General features: G+C 40.3%; 1 protein-coding gene across 1 annotated transcript; it reads left to right on the top strand.

Annotated features, from left to right (window-relative positions):
- The first annotated feature begins 1,015 nt into the window (after positions 1-1,015).
- LOC124707213 lies at positions 1,016-2,132 on the top strand. Its single transcript, XM_047238874.1, has one exon. It carries the CDS (start codon positions 1,273-1,275, stop codon positions 1,594-1,596), a length of 324 nt encoding a protein of 107 aa, XP_047094830.1. The 5' UTR covers positions 1,016-1,272; the 3' UTR covers positions 1,597-2,132.
- The last annotated feature ends 19,372 nt before the right edge of the window (positions 2,133-21,504 follow it).

The raw sequence follows: 21,504 nt of genomic DNA, 5'->3' as shown, positions 1-21,504 counted from the left end.
CACATTCATTGCAATATTCTAGCGCTAAAACTGGTACTAATGGACCAACAACACACTAATAGCATGGTCAAAACCCTAATCGCAACAAAAAAACATGGATGTGTGTCTATGTTGGGTATAATTCCGGTACTTACCATAGACGGTAGGTGGAGCCCCTTCCGGGAGACTGGGGTGCATCATCGCCGCCTCCTCCGACCATCGCGGCTGCGCCACATCGACCGTTCTCCATGCGCACATCTATGAAAACCACTGCGAACCTACCCTCCCCGTTCGTAGTGTTGTGTTGTTCCCTCTCCCTTCTATGCTTGTCCTCGAAATGATCGGGTTTGTGGTATTGGAGGCAAGGCACATCATGATGTCCACTGTTACTAGGGAGTGGAGGCGCGGGGGGGGGGGCATTGATACTAAATGGTGGGTCGGACAATTGAGTATTTCGCGTGTACGATGACCTGATCGAATCCAGCAATGGTGACCGTCTGCGCACGCACGTAACATCTTTGATGATCGTAATAGAGTATTTCGTGTGTACTATGACCTGATCGAATCTGGTAACTTCGTCAATTTTAAGATCCATCGAATCAGTTTCTTAGAGATGCTCGTGCGGTAGGGTGTGCGTACATGTTTTCATAGAAGTGTCTGTATACAGATATTTGTGAGTGCGGCACTGTGTTTCGCCAAAAAATCCGGCCGAAAAGTTTAGTTACCCACCATGCATTTTGCTCAAAAAGAAACACCCGAAAGGGAAAATAGTCCATAATAAACCCAAGCCACCCACGTACAGCAAGCTGACAGGCAAAGCAGCTAGCAGCAGCAGCACGCACGAAACCGCAAGGCGCAAGAGAATCGTACAACTCTCAGCGGAGCCGAGTAGCCGACAGATGCAGACCAAGCAGGCAAGCAAAGGTTACAAGGCGGACACGCTTTCCCTTCCCCGCCTCCGCTAGCCTCCAAGCTAGAATACCACCCACACACCAGCCGGCACGCAACCCCCTTCTCTTACACGAAATATCCCCGGCTGACAGAACCGCCGCGGTAGCCTCCTCTCCAACACATATTCGCCGTCACCTCCCGGCCACACACACGCTCAAATCTTTTTCCACTCCTACAAGTACGAGGCCAGCAGCATATACGGCAAGAAAACAACTCCTCATCTTCCTCATCCTCATCCTCTTCATCCTCATCCTCCTTGCTTGGTGCATCTCCATTCTCCAGCTCCAGTAGCAAGCTAGCAATCCGAGCGCGGAAGAAAGAGAGGTTCTTGGAGCGGCAAAGATGGTTGGGCCAATAGTGATCGCGTCAGCTGGGCTAGGGATGCTGGCGGGCTTGGCCATGGCGAACCGGACGGACGGCTTGCCGGCGGCTTCCAGGTGGGACGCGCGGCCGCGCTGCTCCACGTGCAGCGGCACCGGCCGGGAGGAGTGCCTCTGCAACCGCTGGTCCGACGGCGACGTCGGCTGCGGGACCTGCTCTGGGTCCGGCCGCAAGCAGTGCCGCAGCTGCGGAGGCTCCGGCACCGGCCGGCCGCTCCCGGCGCGACTCGTCGTCCAGCAGCAGAGGCTGCCGACCAAGCCCGGGCGGGGCGGAGACTACAACTGATATCCATCAGTTCCCCGGCCCGGGAAATTTAAGGTACAATTAGGCAGAAGACAACACCCAAGTATATATACATCTCGTCCATTCCTGTGGATGTTATACGGGTCTCCTTCAGGACGTAATAGTTCTTGCTCCACCAGATCAATCGATCGATTGTACTCTGTCGGTGTACTAAAATTTGAGTTGATGCGTCAGCAGTTCAAGGTTCAAGGCCAGTAGTACAGAGCAAAGTAACAGCAAAAAAAAAGAAAAATTGTACTGCTACAAGAGATCCAAGTAAAGATTGGTGATGCAAAGGCGCCAGCAGGTGCTGCTTAGGTAGACGATCAGTTCTTTGTTGGCCCTGGAAGGTTGTCGCTATTCGCTGTGGATGTAATTTTAACACATTTAGATTCCTTCATATATCTATAGTGGTTCTTGGTGGTGTTGTGTTGGCTGCTTTGCCTTGTATAATATTTGTATAGCCTTTGCTATCTCTCGTTGATAAATAATGAAAAAGGTTGTGTGCACCGGTCGATGCACAAGCCGGGGTGATGCTCCCATTTCGAAAAAATAATTGTATATATATATATATAGATTAACAAGAAGCATAGGCGGCCAACGCCCCGTTAGTCTGTCTTCAGCACATGATTTCAATTGATTTTAGTTGGGCGTTCAATTATTCAGAAAACAGTGTAACTGAAGGGCATTAATGGATTAAGTTTGATAGATAATGTAATTTTAATGTTGTTTGGGTGGATACTCGGGTGTTTGTTCCTGATCCATTACTTCCTATAAAACTACATGAAGAAGTTAGCTCGAGTGGTGTAGAATTTCGATTGCTGCTGCAAGCTGGAGAAAAGTTTACAGATTCGATAATTCGTGGAGAGGAATTACCGGGTTAAAACTAAGGATCTTAACTCGTGGTGCGATGCCGGTGCGGCCATCCTTCTGCTCGCATGGCATGCAACGGCTGATGGGTTGCGATCTGGGGCTCTAGGGCCCCGATCAAGGCCTGAGGGGCCCGACGCGTGTGCTACTGGGAGTCTGTTGTGGCCTTGACCAAGACAGCGACGACCCGCATTCGTGCACTGGGTTGCCCTCTACTCTTCTACCCTTCATACTGGGAGACTGGCTGGCGGCATGGGGGCTGCTGGTCTCGCTAGTAATGGAGGCGGTCCTAGAATTCTTGTCATGGCAAGATGAAGATCTGTCGGATGCATGTTAGATGCTTGTACCCATCGATTTGGTGGAAGTGTTGTTTTCCAAAGCGCCCCACCGGTGTAGTCGAGTGGACGCTTCATGCCTAAAGATTACTAGATCGGATAAGATTCTCTAACCGTTCGGTTTCACAACGAGCACCACGAAGCTCTGCTGGTATCAGGGGTAATAATTTCTCGTAACATGATGAAGTCCGTGGAGAACTCAAACCGACGCACCAAATGTGATAGCAAGAACACCACTAAAATGCTCAAATCCTACACTCTCAAATTCCACCAAAGCTACAAAATCTACTGGAAGAACAAATAGGAGGACGAACACCAAATTTCTCTCCAACTAGGGATTCCCACATAAAGAGGGGAATTTGCATGGGCATCCCGAAGCTTCGAGGAGAAGGCAACCAACCAATGGGAAAGAAGGGGGATTTTTATAGCTCCCCCCCGCCCACTCGCCGTTGCAGTATCAGTTGTACCGGAGACTATGCCTCCCAATACAGGGAGGAAGGCACGCTTCGAGACGGAGAGAAACAGGGTTCAGACGGGCGTCTCCGCCCCCTGAGGCCGGAGTCTCCAGCCATGGGAAAGACAAAAATAGTTGAAACTGAAACTACCATAATTCAAGCATCTAGATTTCGATTTTGATGATCTTGGACTCATTTGGAAGCTAGAAACGAGCTCTACAAGATCATTGATGCGCGTAGATGTACACATCCGTTGGGAACCCCAAGAGGAAGGTATGATGTGCACAGTGGCAAGTTTCCCTCAGTAAGAAACCAAGGTTTAATCGGACCAGTAGGAGTCAAGAAGCACGTTGAAGGTTGATGGTGGCGAAATGTGATGCGACGCAACAACAGGGATTCCGGCGCCAACGTGAAATCTGCACAACAAAACCAAAGTACTTTGCCCCAACGAAACAGTGAGGTTGTCAATCTCACCGGCTTGCTGTAACAAAGGATTAAACGTATCGAGTGGAAGATGATTGTTTGCAAGAAAACCGGTAAAACACAATTGCAGTAGATTGTATGCTATGTAAAGAATAGGACCGGGGTCCACAGTTCACTAGAGGTGTCTCTCCCATAAGATAAAAGCATGTTGGGTGAACAAATTACAGTCGGGCAATTGACAAATAGAGAAGGGCATAACAATGCATGTACATGATATGATAAATATAGTGAGATTTAATTGGGCATTACGACAAAGTACATAGACCGCCATCCAACTGCATCTATGCCTAAAAAGTCCACCTTCAGGTTATCATCCGAACCCCATTCGGTATTAAGTTGCTAAGCAACGAGACAATTGCATTAAGTATGGTGCGTAATGTAATCGACAACTACATCCTTAGACATAGAATCAATGTTTTATCCCTAGTGGCAACAGCACATCACAACCTTAGAACTTTCTGTCACTGTCCCAGGTGTCAATGAAGGCATGAACCCACTATCGAGCATAAATACCCCCTCTTGGAGTTAAGAGTACAAACTTGGCCAGAGCCTCTACTAATAACGGAGAGCATGCATGTGATGACCCAGCGTACCACTGCATGGTGTAGTACACAAGTCGTTGACATAACACAAGTGAAACACCGTTCCACCCATATTACATCTCTCAGAGTGGTACAACAGAAACATATGCGAGTCCAAGGTATGTCTATAGAAGTACACACGAACGAGTTTACATAAGATCCACACAACCTCCTACTTTACAAGTGAGGTAAAGCCGCAAATAAAGCTCCAGAAGAACGACTCGTAATCTATCTTATTGCTAACTCAAGTTCAAGAGCTACTTGGCTTGCTATAGAAATCTAGCTACTTCGGTGCTAGGATTAGGGAAAGGTTCCCTTCTATTACTAGTCTAGGTTTCCCTTATAGCTGATGCAGAAGTTGACTCCATTGACTTCTTTGATTGGATTCTTCATCTCGTTGCAGTTGACTCCTTTGTCTTCGAGTTCCACGGTAGTTTCTCCTTCGGTGCCTTGCTCTAAGAAGGGGGTTCAAACGAGATAGAATGAGTACGAGCGTACTCAGCAAGTTCATATTAGGAAATATGTGTATCATGCACTAGCTACGGCCATAGACCGAGAAAGTCATAGGCCAATGCAAGTTTTCATAAACATTTCTTCAAAAGGTTTATTTTATTCTGAAAACTATGCCCGCCGGTCTTCACGGAGTTGCCAGAACTTCGTGGAGTTCCTTTCCTGCCGCGTTCGCAGTTCCCTTCCCGGAACAGGGAGTGACAGTCACAATTCAGTATCCTCTGCAGAGGTGCGTTACTTTTCCCATAAGAGACCTTATCCTTGTTGCCAACCGGGCTATAGACTCCGTCCACACTTCCTTTGGTGTGAGGCCAGGTGTAAGATCCAAGCCCACACCGCCTTCTCCGCGATCGCAAACCCACCCTTTTGTCCGACCCTACACCTCCAGTAGACTTCCCCGATAATACGGCTTTACTCATGGTGTACTCCGGACAATCCTTCATAGATCGGAAGAGATTAACATCACCAATGGATGGGGATTTAAAAGGATTTCCCAACCTATTGCGGCAGTGCCTCCAGCACCCCACCGTCTCTCCGATCCGTTGGCGTGCAGAAGGGAAAAGATACGGCTGGCTTCCCCGAGCCATTATAGATCTCATGGTCAACGCGGTTTGTACGGCGCTAGAATCACTCGGACGGCATTGGTAATTTAATCCTAGGGTGATATAACCCATTGCAATGGAACCTCCACCATATCAACACATACCATGGTTCCATTGCCCACCACATAGTCATATTCATAATTGTAAAATAATATTTGCTTTTCAATGCATGAGTGATAAGTATAGTACTTTGCATATAGTTTGATAAAAATAATCAAATGACATGAGCAAGCGATGAACTTGCCTTTCTTGACTCGCAAGATTATGCGGGCAAAAGCTTCGATACGTGATAACTCCAAATTCTGAAATACCATCATCGTCCGGTAAGGACAATGTTTAAAGAAGCTGGCAAAGATGCTATAATGCATAGTATGAGATGCAATCGCCTCGAGCGTAAGCTAACCTTGATGATCTAAGATATGTGAGTTGTAAAGATTTCTTTAGGGTTGGTTGCACTTTTAGAATGGTTCTCAAACAAGGTTCTTATTAGGGTTTGGTTATATTAGCATCATAATCAAGTGATATAAGACATCATAACAATCATACACATAAAGAATAGTAGTGGAATAATATGTGAAGAACAGCTTGTCAATTTTAAGTTCTACAGGACATGGTTGATGATTACTTATACTATACTTCAAAAGAATAACTTTTGAAGAACATGTAGTTTAAGAAATAATGAGTATTTCAAATAAGAACTAGGGCTTCTATGGTTTGATTGACATTTGTACTTCAAAAGAATAACTTTTGAATAACAGGTTAAAATAAGAAGGTTAAAATAAGAATATGAACTACTTTAAATAGGAGCTAATTGCTATTAGGGTTTACTAATAGGGTCTGGTTGGTGCTTAAGTAGAAGTGATCTACATGTAGCAAATATTAGTAGGTTTATTACTATGGTTTTTCCTAGGCATTATATTAAAGGATGGTTATCCATATGGTTCTATAAATTAGCTACTAGGGTTTACTATGGTTTCTCACTTGCTTCACTAAGTATTCATTAGTAGTTTCTAAGCTAAGTGACTTATCATTTCCTAAGTATGGTTTAGTTGGATAGGAGCATGTGATGTGATTTGCTACACAAAGTTGATACTAGGTTTTAATGATTGAGGTTGATCTTAATGGTATGGTATATAAGAGTGGTGATCAATGGTACTAATTCAATTAATAAGTTAGGGTTTCTACCTAGGTGGCACTAGTGGATCATATAGGTTTTAAATTGGAAATAGAGACATGAAAGGATGACTCATGTGAATTGGTTCTATGTTGGTAGATCCTGACTTGTATTTGTTGGTCACATAATAAGGTTCTCTATGTAAGGTGATATTCACATGATCACATGTGATAAACAACTAGGGTTTTAGGGTTTAACATTTTGACATGATCACATAAAATAATGAGATCTAGGTTTTACTTAATATTAAACTTAGGGTTTCTAAATTATGGCACAACTCCTAAAATGATAATTGGTAATAGAGTTGTGGTTACTAATTACTTTGAATCAAATTAATAATGGTTTAACATTTTATTAATCTCCACAAGATTTAATAATTAGGGTAATTCTTATTTAGGTTTAATTTAGAATCAGGGTTTAATAATTGTTATTAGGGTTTAAAATAATTAACTTGTTAACTAAAGATGTTTAAGTAAATAAGTTTTGATTTACCAAAATAATATTGGCTTATAATATTTTCTTGAGTTATTACTATTTAAAGAAAATGGAAAATAGTAATTTGCAATTAGGGTTTATGAATTACCACTAATAATTAAGTTAATGCAAATATGGTAAATAAAATTAATCCTAACATTTTACTTAGTTACTGAATAGTTAAAATTTAATTTTTACACTTAACAATTTATTGAATTCAAATTGTATTATAAATAATTGAAATGTCATAATTAATAAGGTTAAAAATAAGTGAATTATTATTTTAACACACATTTTTGTTTTATATTTTATTTGAGTAGAGTTTATTTTTGTGAGCATTTTGATATATTATTTGCATTTTTCTGAGTTGAAATGAAATTTCTATGATTTTGCAAAGTTTCAGACATTTTCTGGAATTTGAAATTAAGTGAAAAGGCTAGACATACCGATTCGGTTACACACCCAGAGACAGACAGGTGGGGCTACTGCCACGTTGGATGCCACGTGAGCAAGGACTGGTCAAGATTGACCGTGAGTTTTGACCTTGCCGACGTTTAAACGCCGGCGACCAGAGCACGGTGGCGCCGCCGCTACAAGGCACCCCTGGATACGTGGGTGGTACCGATCGAACGAGAAGAAGATGGTGAACACTATGGTGGTGGTGGAACAAGCTATAGGTCACCGGAGCTTCATCGGAAATCATGTCCCGCGGCGGTGCACTCGGCCAACTATCAATCCGGAGCTACAGATGCTTCTAGGATGCGAGAGTAGGCTCTACAGATGCGCAAGCTTACCCTGAACACGATGGCGTGGTCGGCTCCGGCGATGGTCGACGGAGACGACGACGATTGGCGATCTCCCGACGAACTGCTGCGGAAGGGAACAATGAAATCGATCCTCCACACGGCTCCCCTGGATGCTGGGCTTCTCCCAGATGCTCCTTGAGTCCAGGGGCTCCTCCTGGACCACACGCCAGAGGCTGGGGTGACCTCCTCCGCCGTGTTCTTGATCGACGCCGGTGACAGAAAGTGGACGAATTTGAGAGATAGGGGATGTCTGGGAAGCAATGGATGGGCGGCGAGGTGCTAGGGTTTCCTGGAGAAGCTCCAGACATATTTATAGAGCTCGAGGTGGTCAGAAGCGTCATCTCGCCGGCGGCAGGGGTGGAGATACGACGGTGACAGTGAGTTGCATTTGGGCACGAATCTTGACGTCTTCGGATAGGCTCGGACGCGAGAGATATAGGGAAGGGTTCTGGAAGCTTCTGCGGCGTCCGAGGCCGTCCCTATCGCCAACGGTGAGGTGGCCGGCTCCTCCTCTGCGTTGTCGTCTCCGCAGAAGAAGAAGGAGACGATGACTTGCCTCGCACGAATTTTAAAGCGAGCCGAAACGGTATCTGGGCTGTTTCGTTTATGGGCTGGGCTGGCGACGTGGGCTGCGGTGGCCTGCTTTGGTCCAACGAGTAAGCTCCTCTCTCTCTTCTCTTTTCTATTTTATTTTCTGTTTTCTATTTGTGATTTGAATTCAAATTTTGATTCTGGTTTTGCTTTACAGGTTCAAAAATATTTGAATATCAAAATAATTTGATAATGCCATCTACTGTATTGTTTTATTTCCAAACAACTATTATATAATTGATTTATTTTGTGTTCTTATGAGACACAATTCAAGTTTTCAAATAGAAATGATTTTAGGGTTTATCTCAATTGCTTTGTTAATTAAGGAATTAAACCTGTTTTTAAGCGATTTGAAATTTAGAATATGTGCATGGTGAACACCTTCTATTTTTCTAGTGCTTAACCATAGTGATCATTCACATATAATTTAATTATGGGGTTTAACAAATGGTAAAGGAAATGGAATTGGTTCATGATTTTATGTGAATGATAGTTCTTAAGGTTTAAGAAGATGGTTAAGAAAGTTCTATAATCACTAATCTGGTTTTAGTAAACTTTAGCTTGAACTAATTAAGATGGATCCTATGTTTATAATTAACAATGCATTTGCTAATGATGGTTTAATTTATAGAACACTACTTCATTTGGTCTACTAGGATGGAAAGGTAGGGTTTAATATTTTATGTGAACTGATTCCTAGGTGAAAGGTTTATAGTTTTGGTGATGCTTCACTAATTGAAGTATAAAATAGACATGAGGCATGGCAGGGTTCTACTTATAATCCAAAGTAATCCATGGGTTGGATTTCAGACTTGGTCTAGGTTTTTTAGTAGTGATCACCAATGTGATACACCACTAGGTTTAGGATGTGAGCAATAGTTAGGTTATGTTTAATTGACTAGGATTACTCCTCTACACAAGGCATGAGGATTGGTTTGGGATTAACTACTAGTGATATACTTATTATTTTATGTGATAGATGAGATCTATTAATAACATGGGTTTAACTGATCATCTATATCTACAAGGTATAGTCATGCATTAGACAATATCCACTTATTCCTCACTAATCACTCTTTATCATTCCTCTCATCACACTCACTTAGATTCTTAGGTTTCTAATTAGTACCAAATTGTGATGATTATAGAATTGTTTTACTAAGGTTCTACTCAAGAGATGATGATATGATCCTATAAATATATGGTTTGCCTAGGGATTCTACCTTGCAATATTCTGTAGCTTGTTCTTCAGGAAATCTGATAAACCTTCTTCTTGTGGTATGCCTCCACCTCCTAGCTTCTTCATCTTGATCCTAGCTAATTCATATGGAGTGGCTCTATGTGTTTGTTCACATGTATCATGCTACAAGATGAGCAAAGGGATGAAGGGTGTGGCTCTATTTATAGACTTGGGCAAGCTCTAATATCATGACACATATGTGGTGACTCTTGTTTTAGTGGGATGAGTAAGGTGCTTGGTTGTCATGCTCTCATCCATAGCAATCCTTTGAGCATGAGGTGGCATAGCTTGGAAAACAAGTCATGTAGATATTTTCATCCCATATGTGGCATAGAGATTATCCTCTCATATGATTTATTTTTGAATAGCCAAGTGGCATTTGCTACTAAATATCTTGTGGATGGTTTTATTATTGTGGATGAGTCATCATACCATCTTTGATTGTATTTACATTATAGTATTGGTAAAAAGGTTAAGGTTGAAGGTTATTTCTCAATTTTGGATAGTTGGGTTTGATTTCACCAAGGCATGATCATATGAGTTTCAAAATACTCCTAGTTAGTTTTATTCAAATAGTTTGAACTATAATTTGTAATGTAAATGGATTTAGTTTTATGATATTCCATGTATTTAATAAGTTATGATTTAAATAAGAATGTGGGGCTTTTATGCACTTTAGACCCTGTGGTTTACCTTATTTATAAGTGAATTTAATTTACACACAAAGGTAGTTGCTAACTTTTAAGTGTTAATAAGTTAGGGTTTGATTCTTAAAGAATGTGTTGTTGTAAATATAATTCCATTTGATCTAATCCATAGATCAAATCATCTCTACCCAAAACAAGGTTTTAACAAAGATCACGAGTGAAGTTTATAGCGCTTGACTTGATGATCTACTTCAATTCCAGCAAGTCAAGTGAAACTTCGGTGATCGTGGTAAGTTTTATTTGAAGCGCGAAAATTCCCCGGATTTTCTATGCATGAATGCAATGCACACTTTGGTGTTCTCTCATTTTATTGCCTCTAAACCTGGGATATTACAGCCTCTCCCCTTAAAGCCGAACTTCGTCCCGAAGTTCGAACGCTCTCATGTTTCGGAATGTTGAAATGTCTTGAACAGATCACCATCCTTCAACTCCATGGTGATCATACTAGATATAATTGGATATATCCCTTATCCAGATCCTTCCTGGAGTCTTCTGATGTCTGGTACTAATATTTTCTTCAATTCTATGATTTCTTCCAACACTCTAAGCTTATAGGCTTACTATCCAAAAATTCTTGGATTAAGACATCTTATTGTGTTAATGGACTTTCCTAATGGTTGTGGTGACATCTTCCTATCCGGGTACTCAAAGCTTGGTTCTACCAGCTGCGGTAATCCAGACTGCGGTGTAATATGGCACTATGATTTACCAGCTGCGATACTCTAACCTTAATTTTAAAAGATTTATTTAAGGTAGGGTATTGTCTTCCCTTACTATCATAACGAACGTAATGGTACTTGGTAAAGTATTACGATAGGCATGGTCCTGGTTGTTTAGTCCTACGAATGGATTAGACTCATTTAGTCCATCCAATCATGGCTTCTAGTTTAAAGCTAGTTATTTTTCTTTTGGTTTCTTTAGGTTCCATGAAAGGAATCTTTCTAATAGGCTTATGTTTTAGTATGGTCAAACTCCTTCGTATAGTATCTTCTTATGCTTTGACTGTTCTCCGATATCTTCTTCATCCAACTTCATTATCTTAGACTTACTTGGGTTCTCTTGGTTTCGAGTAATTACAATTACCCACTCAAGTTAAGGTCTAACCTTTACTTCCTCGAGATATGAACCTCGGCTTCTGGTCTGACAACCTCCTGAGAGTACTATTATATGGATACTTCCACCAATCTTATGAAAATAGGATCGGACTTCCTCTCAGTTCAGACCTTCTTCTTGGTCCGTCATACTCCAAATATTATATCTTAATACTTCTCATTCAGCCTTCCTCTCCCCCTTGGAGTTTACTAATGATCTTTCAACTTCCTTTCTTCTAATCATTAAACTCCAAGGTTAGGTAGTTGGTTTAAGTCTGGTTTATATTTTGTACCTATCTAAAGTCTCACGAGGAATTCTTTGCGGTGTATCCACACAGTTGTGGATATCCGATGTGAATCCTCCAACTAAATATTTACCAGCTATGGAATACCAGCTGTAAAATACTAGCTGCGGAATTCCCCCTTTCTTTTAGGGTAAAGAAATGTTCAGGCTGTGGGCTATCTGGTACCAGCTGCAGACTACCTAGTACCAGATGTGGCTTATTGGATACCAGCTGTAGCTATGCTATGGTTCTAGTCAACATCTACTTACCAGTTGTGGCTACTTTTATAGTTTTAGTTAAGATATACCTCACTTCATATACTTTCCTTTTCATGATTATCCTATATCAGCTGCGGTCTTATTATACTAGTTGCGACTTCACTTGTCTATTTTCCTTCTTTCAGGGTTTGTTTTGCAAGAAACCACTTGTTGACACTATGAAAATAGTATTGTAAGTGACTTCACTTGCATTCTTTGCTTCCATAATGAATACGGATCCACTTCTATTGCTCCATATTCACTATTTTTCTCACCTTTATGGTACTTCCATATTGAAGTACTCCTCAATTGAGGATAATAGTGAGTTTTGATTAGTCCTTCCTTTGAAGTAGTGTGGTTACTTCCCACAACTGTACTTCCTTCTTCTAGTGAACCTTCATCTTGTCTTCCAAAATCTTCAGAATTCGTCACTTCCTCACACGAATACCTTTACCCTCTAGACCTATAACATCAAGTAAGAGCTTGATATTGCAACATGCATTTGCATATCAAAGTCAAACTTCATGTATGGATCTAGTCAATCAATGAAAATTCGAGAAAATCCAAGAAAATCCAGCTTTGTGCATACAATACACATCTTTATATGCCTGAATATAGTAGTTGGGTAAGACATCCCTAAACATCAGGATCAGATGTGTAGTATATAACACCACATAAGATAGGTTTAGGTTGTGATACTTAGCACAAATACGTGAATTTCTACTATTTGTCTCAACATTTATCTCAATTGCACATTTGCAATGAGACAACTTGAAACAAAATGGCCTGGGATAGTTGAAGTTAACCTAGTTTTCTTTGGAAGTACTAACCAAATAGTATACCATATATATGTGCTATTGAGGACTACTTCCTATAATACAATTAGTTCTAACATGTCTATTCTAAACACATGATTGTTTAGAATATACCACCTATAACTCTAGGTTTTCTCTAGGAGATATTCTCTAAATAAGCCTTCTTTAAATTGAGGACTATAGTTCTAACATTCTTGACACAGTTTCCAGGATTTTAAGGCCTAAGCTTTCGAACTATTCCCTAAATCCTTACTCCTTATCATTCTTTTGTTATCGTACTTATGATGTTCTACTCCATCATACCATGATTCTCAAGTGAATCATATATGAGTACCTAGTTTATTATTGAAAGTAGACTCATGTAACTCCTATCATTCTTCCTTACCTCCCATGATTGACTCATCATAGGTCTAAACTACCTTATATAACTTATCTCCCTTACTTAACATCAGTCATTTGACATTTTTAATGACTCTTACTTAACCATAACATGACTTGGTATACATCTTCCAATAGGATATCTTCCTTGTGGTTGTATCCTCTCTTTGGACTACCATGGGTTGTATACCAACTGTGGTCTACTACCACAAATTATCTTAAGCTCCAATGGTGTTCTAATTATTTGGAATGAAGCCATATAAGTAACTAACTTTATTTAAGAAATATAGATAAGAAAGATTGACTCAAGTGTGTCAGGATTATTCTCAAGTGAATACCCATCTCAAGTCAAAAGAATAATTGGTTTGGCTAAGATAACTTCCTATAGACACTACCAAACCTATAGGTCTCCTTTAAAGGGTTTTAATCCTAGGGTCAAAGCATTTGCTCTGATACCAGCTGTGATGACCCAGCGTACCACTGCATGGTGTAGTACACAAGTCGTTGACATAACACAAGTGAAACACCGTTCCACCCATATTACATCTCTCGAGTGGTACAACGAAACATATGCGAGTCCAAGGTATGTCTATAGAAGTACACACGAACAGTTTACATAAGATCCACACAACCTCCTACTTTACAGTGAGGTAAAACTGCAAATAAAGCTCCAGAAGAACGACTCGTAATCTATCTTATTGCTAACTCAAGTTCAAGAGCTACTTGGCTTGCTATAGAAATCTAGCTACTTCGGTGCTAGGATTAGGGAAAGGTTCCCTTCTATTACTAGTCTAGGTTTCCCTTATAGCTGATGCAGAAGTTGACTCCATTGACTTCTTTGATTGGATTCTTCATCTCGTTGCCGTTGACTCCTTTGTCTTCGAGTTCCACGGTAGTTTCTCCTTCGGTGCCTTGCTCTAAGAAGGGGGTTCAAACGAGATAGAATGAGTACGAGCGTACTCGGCAAGTTCATATTAGGAAATATGTGTATCATGCACTAGCTACAGCCATAGACCGAGAAAGTCATAGGCCAATGCAAGTTTTCATAAACATTTCTTCAAAAGGTTTATTTTATTCCGAAAACTATGCCCGTCGGTCTTCACGGAGTTGACCGGAACTTCGTGGAGTTCCTTTCTGCCGCGTTCGCAGCTTCCTTCCCGAACGGGGAGTGACGGTCACAATTCAGTATCCTCTGCAGAGGTGCGTTACTTTTCCCATAAGAGACCTTATCCTTGTTGCCAACCGGGCTATAGACTCCGTCCACACTTCCTTTGGTGTGAGGCCAGGTGTAAGATCCAAGCCCACACCGCCTTCTCCGCGACTGCAAACCCACCCTTTTGTCCGACCCTACACCTCCAGTAGACTTCCCCCGATAATACGGCTTTACTCATGGTGTACTCCGGACAATCCTTCATAGATCGGAAGAGATTAACATCACCAATGGATGGGGATTTAAAAGGATTTCCCAACCTATTGCGGCGGTGCCTCCGGCACCCCACCGTCTCTCCGATCCGTTGGCGTGCGAAGGGAAAAGATACGGCTGGCTTCCCCGAGCCATTATAGATCTCATGGTCAACGCGGTTTGTACGGCGCTAGAATCACTGGACGGCATTGGTAATTTAATCCTAGGGTGATATAACCCATTGCAATGGAACCTCCACCATATCAACACATACCATGGTTCCATTGCCCACCACATAGTCATATTCATAATTGTAAAATAATATTTGCTTTTCAATGCATGAGTGATAAGTATAGTACTTTGCATATAGTTTGATAAAAATAATCAAATGACATGAGCAAGCGATGAACTTGCCTTTCTTGACTGCAAGATTATGCGAGGCAAAAGCTTCGATACGTGATAACTCCAAATTCTGAAATACCATCATCGTCCGGTAAGGACAATGTTTAAAGAACTGGCAAAGATGCTATAATGCATAGTATGAGATGCAATCGCCCGAGCGTAAGCTAACCTTGATGATCTAAGATATGTGAGTTGTAAAGATTTCTTTAGGGTTGGTTGCACTTTTAGAATGGTTCTCAAACAAGGTTCTTATTAGGGTTTGGTTATATTAGCATCATAATCAAGTGATATAAGACATCATAACAATCATACACATAAAGAATAGTAGTGGAATAATATGTGAAGAACAGTTGTCAATTTTAAGTTCTACGGGACATGGTTGATGATTACTTATACTATACTTCAAAAGAATAACTTTTGAAGAACATGTAGTTTAAGAAATAATGAGTATTTCAAATAAGAACTAGGGCTTCTATGGTTTGATTGACATTTGTACTTCAAAAGAATAACTTTTGAATAACAGGTTAAAATAAGAAGGTTAAAATAAGAATATGAACTACTTTAAATAGGAGCTAATTGCTATTAGGGTTTACTAATAGGGCTGGTTGGTGCTTAAGTAGAAGTGATCTACATGTAGCAAATATTAGTAGGTTTATTACTATGGTTTTTCCTAGGCATTATATTAAAGGATGGTTATCCATATGGTTCTATAAATTAGCTACTAGGGTTTACTATGGTTTCTCACTTGCTTCACTAAGTATTCATTAGTAGTTTCTAAGCTAAGTGACTTATCATTTCCTAAGTATGGTTTAGTTGGATAGGAGCATGTGATGTGATTTGCTACACAAAGTTGATACTAGGTTTTAATGATTGAGGTTGATCTTAATGGTATGGTATATAAGAGTGGTGATCAATGGTACTAATTCAATTAATAAGTTAGGGTTTCTACCTAGGTGGCACTAGTGGATCATATAGGTTTTAAATTGGAAATAGAGACATGAAAGGATGACTCATGTGAATTGGTTCTATGTTGGTAGATCCTGACTTGTATTTGTTGGTCACATAATAAGGTTCTCTATGTAAGGTGATATTCACATGATCACATGTGATAAACAACTAGGGTTTTAGGGTTTAACATTTTGACATGATCACATAAAATAATGAGATCTAGGTTTTACTTAATATTAAACTTAGGGTTTCTAAATTATGGCACAACTCCTAAAATGATAATTGGTAATAGAGTTGTGGTTACTAATTACTTTGAATCAAATTAATAATGGTTTAACATTTTATTAATCTCCACAAGATTTAATAATTAGGGTAATTCTTATTTAGGTTTAATTTAGAATCAGGGTTTAATAATTGTTATTAGGGTTTAAAATAATTAACTTGTTAACTAAAGATGTTTAAGTAAATAAGTTTTGATTTACCAAAATAATATTGGCTTATAATATTTTCTTGAGTTATTACTATTTAAAGAAAATGGAAAATAGTAATTTGCAATTAGGGTTTATGAATTACCACTAATAATTAAGTTAATGCAAATATGGTAAATAAAATTAATCCTAACATTTTACTTAGTTACTGAATAGTTAAAATTTAATTTTTACACTTAACAATTTATTGAATTCAAATTGTATTATAAATAATTGAAATGTCATAATTAATAAGGTTAAAAATAAGTGAATTATTATTTTAACACACATTTTTGTTTTATATTTTATTTGAGTAGAGTTTATTTTTGTGAGCATTTTGATATATTATTTGCATTTTTCTGAGTTGAAATGAAATTTCTATGATTTTGCAAAGTTTCAGACATTTTACGGAATTTGAAATTAAGTGAAAAGGCTAGACATACCGATTCGGTTACACACCCGGAGACTGACTGGTGGGGCTACTGCCATGTTGGATGCCACGTGAGCAAGGACAGGTCAAGATTGACCGTGAGCTTTGACCTTGCCGACGTTTAAACGCCGGCGACCAGAGCACGGTGGCGCCGCCGCTACAAGGCACCCCTGGATACGTGGGTGGTACCAGTCGAACGAGAAGAAGATGGTGAACACTATGGTGGTGGTGGAACAAGCTATAGGTCACCGGAGCTTCATCGGAAATCATGTCCCGCGGCGGTGCACTCCGGCCAACTATCAATCTGGAGCTACAGATGCTTCTAGGATGCGAGAGTAGGCTCTACAGATGCGCAAGCTTACCACGAACACGATGGCGTGGTCGGCTCCGGCGATGGTCGACGGAGACGACGACGATTGGCGATCTCCCGACGAGCTGGCTGCGGAAGGGAACAATGAAATCGATCCTCCACACGGCTCCCCTGGATGCTGGGCTTCTCCCAGATGCTCCTTGAGTCCAGGGGCTCCTCCTGGACCACACGCCAGAGGCTGGGGTGACCTCCTCCGCCGTGTTCTTGATCGACGCCGGTGACAGAAAGTGGACGAATTTGAGAGATAGGGGATGTCTGGGAAGCAATGGATGGGCGGCGAGGTGCTAGGGTTTCCTGGAGAAGCTCCAGACATATTTATAGAGCTCGAGGTGGTCAGAAGCGTCATCTCGCCGGCGGCAGGGGTGGAGATACGACGGTGACAGTGAGTTGCATTTGGGCACGAATCTTGACGTCTTCGGATAGGCTCGGACGCGAGAGATATAGGGAAGGGTTACGGAAGCTTCGCGGCGTCCGAGGCCGTCCCTATCGCCAACGGTGAGGTGGCCGGCTCCTCCTCCGCGTTGTCGTCTCCGCGGAAGAAGAAGGAGACGATGACTTGCCTCGCACGAATTTTAAAGCGAGCCGAAACGGTATCCGGGCTGTTTCGTTTATGGGCTGGGGCTGGCGACGTGGGCTGCGGTGGCCTGCTTTGGTCCAACAGGTAAGCTCCTCTCTCTCTTCTCTTTTCTATTTTATTTTCTGTTTTCTATTTGTGATTTGAATTCAAATTTTGATTCTGGTTTTGCTTTACAGGTTCAAAAATATTTGAATATCAAAATAATTTGATAATGCCATCTACTCGTATTGTTTTATTTCCAAACAACTATTATATAATTGATTTATTTTGTGTTCTTATGAGACACAATTCAAGTTTTCAAATAGAAATGATTTTAGGGTTTATCTCAATTGCTTTGTTAATTAAGGAATTAAACCTGTTTTTAACTGATTTGAAATTTAGAATATGTGCAGGGTGAACACCTTCTATTTTTCTAGTGCTTAACCATAGTGATCATTCACATATAATTTAATTATGGGGTTTAACAAATGGTAAAGGAAATGGAATTGGTTCATGATTTTATGTGAATGATAGTTCTTAAGGTTTAAGAAGATGGTTAAGAAAGTTCTATAATCACTAATCTGGTTTTAGTAAACTTTAGCTTGAACTAATTAAGATGGATCCTATGTTTATAATTAACAATGCATTTGCTAATGATGGTTTAATTTATAGAACACTACTTCATTTGGTCTACTAGGATGGAAAGGTAGGGTTTAATATTTTATGTGAACTGATTCCTAGGTGAAAGGTTTATAGTTTTGGTGATGCTTCACTAATTGAAGTATAAAATAGACATGAGGCATGGCAGGGTTCTACTTATAATCCAAAGTAATCCATGGGTTGGATTTCGGACTTGGTCTAGGTTTTTTAGTAGTGATCACCAATGTGATACACCACTAGGTTTAGGATGTGAGCAATAGTTAGGTTATGTTTAATTGACTAGGATTACTCCTCTACACAAGGCATGAGGATTGGTTTGGGATTAACTACTAGTGATATACTTATTATTTTATGTGATAGATGAGATCTATTAATAACATGGGTTTAACTGATCATCTATATCTACAAGGTATAGTCATGCATTAGACAATATCCACTTATTCCTCACTAATCACTCTTTATCATTCCTCTCATCACACTCACTTAGATTCTTAGGTTTCTAATTAGTACCAAATTGTGATGATTATAGAATTGTTTTACTAAGGTTCTACTCAAGAGATGATGATATGATCCTATAAATATATGGTTTGCCTAGGGATTCTACCTTGCAATATTCTGTAGCTTGTTCTTCAGGAAATCTGATAAACCTTCTTCTTGTGGTATGCCTCCACCTCCTAGCTTCTTCATCTTGATCCTAGCTAATTCATATGGAGTGGCTCTATGTGTTTGTTCACATGTATCATGCTACAAGATGAGCAAAGGGATGAAGGGTGTGGCTCTATTTATAGACTTGGGCAAGCTCTAATATCATGACACATATGTGGTGACTCTTGTTTTAGTGGGATGAGTAAGGTGCTTGGTTGTCATGCTCTCATCCATAGCAATCCTTTGAGCATGAGGTGGCATAGCTTGGAAAACAAGTCATGTAGATATTTTCATCCCATATGTGGCATAGAGATTATCCTCTCATATGATTTATTTTTGAATAGCCAAGTGGCATTTGCTACTAAATATCTTGTGGATGGTTTTATTATTGTGGATGAGTCATCATACCATCTTTGATTGTATTTACATTATAGTATTGGTAAAAAGGTTAAGGTTGAAGGTTATTTCTCAATTTTGGATAGTTGGGTTTGATTTCACCAAGGCATGATCATATGAGTTTCAAAATACTCCTAGTTAGTTTTATTCAAATAGTTTGAACTATAATTTGTAATGTAAATGGATTTAGTTTTATGATATTCCATGTATTTAATAAGTTATGATTTAAATAAGAATGTGGGGCTTTTATGCACTTTAGACCCTGTGGTTTACCTTATTTATAAGTGAATTTAATTTACACACAAAGGTAGTTGCTAACTTTTAAGTGTTAATAAGTTAGGGTTTGATTCTTAAAGAATGTGTTGTTGTAAATATAATTCCATTTGATCTAATCCATAGATCAAATCATCTCTACCCAAAACAAGGTTTTAACAAAGATCACAGTGAAGTTTATAGCGCTTGACTTGATGATCTACTTCAATTCCAGCAAGTCAAGTGAAACTTCAGTGACTGTGGTAAGTTTTATTTGAAGCGCGAAAATTCCCCGGATTTTCTATGCATGAATGCAATGCACACTTTGGTGTTCTCTCATTTTACTGCCTCTAAACCTGGGATATTACAATGCAAGATCATAAACAACACATAAACAATAGATTGATAATCACGATAACATAGTATTCTCTATCCATCGGATCCCGACAAACACAACATATAGTATTACAGATAGATGATCTTGATCATGTTAGGCAGCTCTCAAGATCCAACAATGAAGCACAACAAGGAGAAGACGACCATCTAGCTACTGCTATGGACCCATGGTCCAGGGGTGAACTACTCACTCATCACTCCGGAGGCGATCATGGCGATGAAGAGTCCTCCGGGAGATGAATCCCCTCTCCGGCAGGGTGCCGGAGGCGATCTCCTGAATCCCCCGAGATAGGATTCGCGGCGGCGTCTCTGGAAGGTTTTCCGTATCGTGGCTCTCGGTACTGGGGTTTTCGCGACGGGGTCTTTAAGTAGGCGGAAGGGCAGGTCAAGAGGCGGCGCGAGGGGCCCACACCACAGGCCGGCGCGGCCAGGGCCTGGGCCGCGCCGCCCTATGGTGTGGCCACCTCGTGGCCCCACTTCCTTCCCTCTTCGGTCTTCTGGAAGCTCCGTGCAAAAATAGGACCACGGTCGAAGATTTCGTCCAATTCCGAGAATATTTCCTTACTAGGATTTCTGAAACCAAAAACAGCAGAAAACAACAAGCGGCTCTTCGGCATCTCGTTAATAGGTTAGTTCCAGAAAATGCATAAATATGACATATAATGTGCATAAAACATGTAGGTATCATCAATAAAGTGGCATGGAACATAAGAAATTATCGATACGTTGGAGACGTATCAATCATGCACAGAACGATCATAGTTCAACAAGGGATGCTATAAACAAATGATGAATGGTTTGACCTATCTATAAAATACAAACTGGTAAAACCTCCAATACTAAAACACCAAAATTTTGAGTAAGGAAAATCCAATTTAGGTGAAACCAATTATTTTGGAATAAGAGGTTGACAAGAGCTATCCCACAAAGAATGAAAATCTTTCGAAAACATGGGGTAGTTTTTCCATCAATTTAGAGGTGAAACCTCTCAACATGAAAAACTGGGAAAAACTTCAATATCGAACACGCAACAATTTTTTCACACGGAATCTGTTTTCGAATAACTAGAGCTTGTCATGAGAATAAGAACAAGATCTAAAACATCATATGGATATGATCCAAATAACAACCAAGAAAGATTATACAAGGATGCAAATGTTTGAGCTCTCTATGAACGATGTGATTGAGTTACTCACTTTAGAGACCTCTTGATAGCATGGCAACTAACCAGTAAACCGGCCTCCCCACTAAACCACAAGGCCGGTAAGAAAGAAACCGTATAAATAAAATATCTTAACCTTGCACATTCCACTTGAGCCATATGATGATGATCT

This window comes from Lolium rigidum, chromosome 4 (genome assembly GCF_022539505.1).
Source record: "Lolium rigidum isolate FL_2022 chromosome 4, APGP_CSIRO_Lrig_0.1, whole genome shotgun sequence".
In the NCBI taxonomy this organism is placed as follows: domain Eukaryota; kingdom Viridiplantae; phylum Streptophyta; class Magnoliopsida; order Poales; family Poaceae; genus Lolium; species Lolium rigidum.
The sequence above is the reverse complement of the archived record's forward strand: the minus strand, read 5'-3'. Positions and strand labels throughout refer to the sequence as shown.

Excerpts from the sequence above, each read along its gene's own strand:
- LOC124707213 (XM_047238874.1), top strand. The coding sequence starts at position 1,273 with ATGGTTGGGCCAATAGTGATCGCGTCAGCTGGGCTAGGGATGCTGGCG.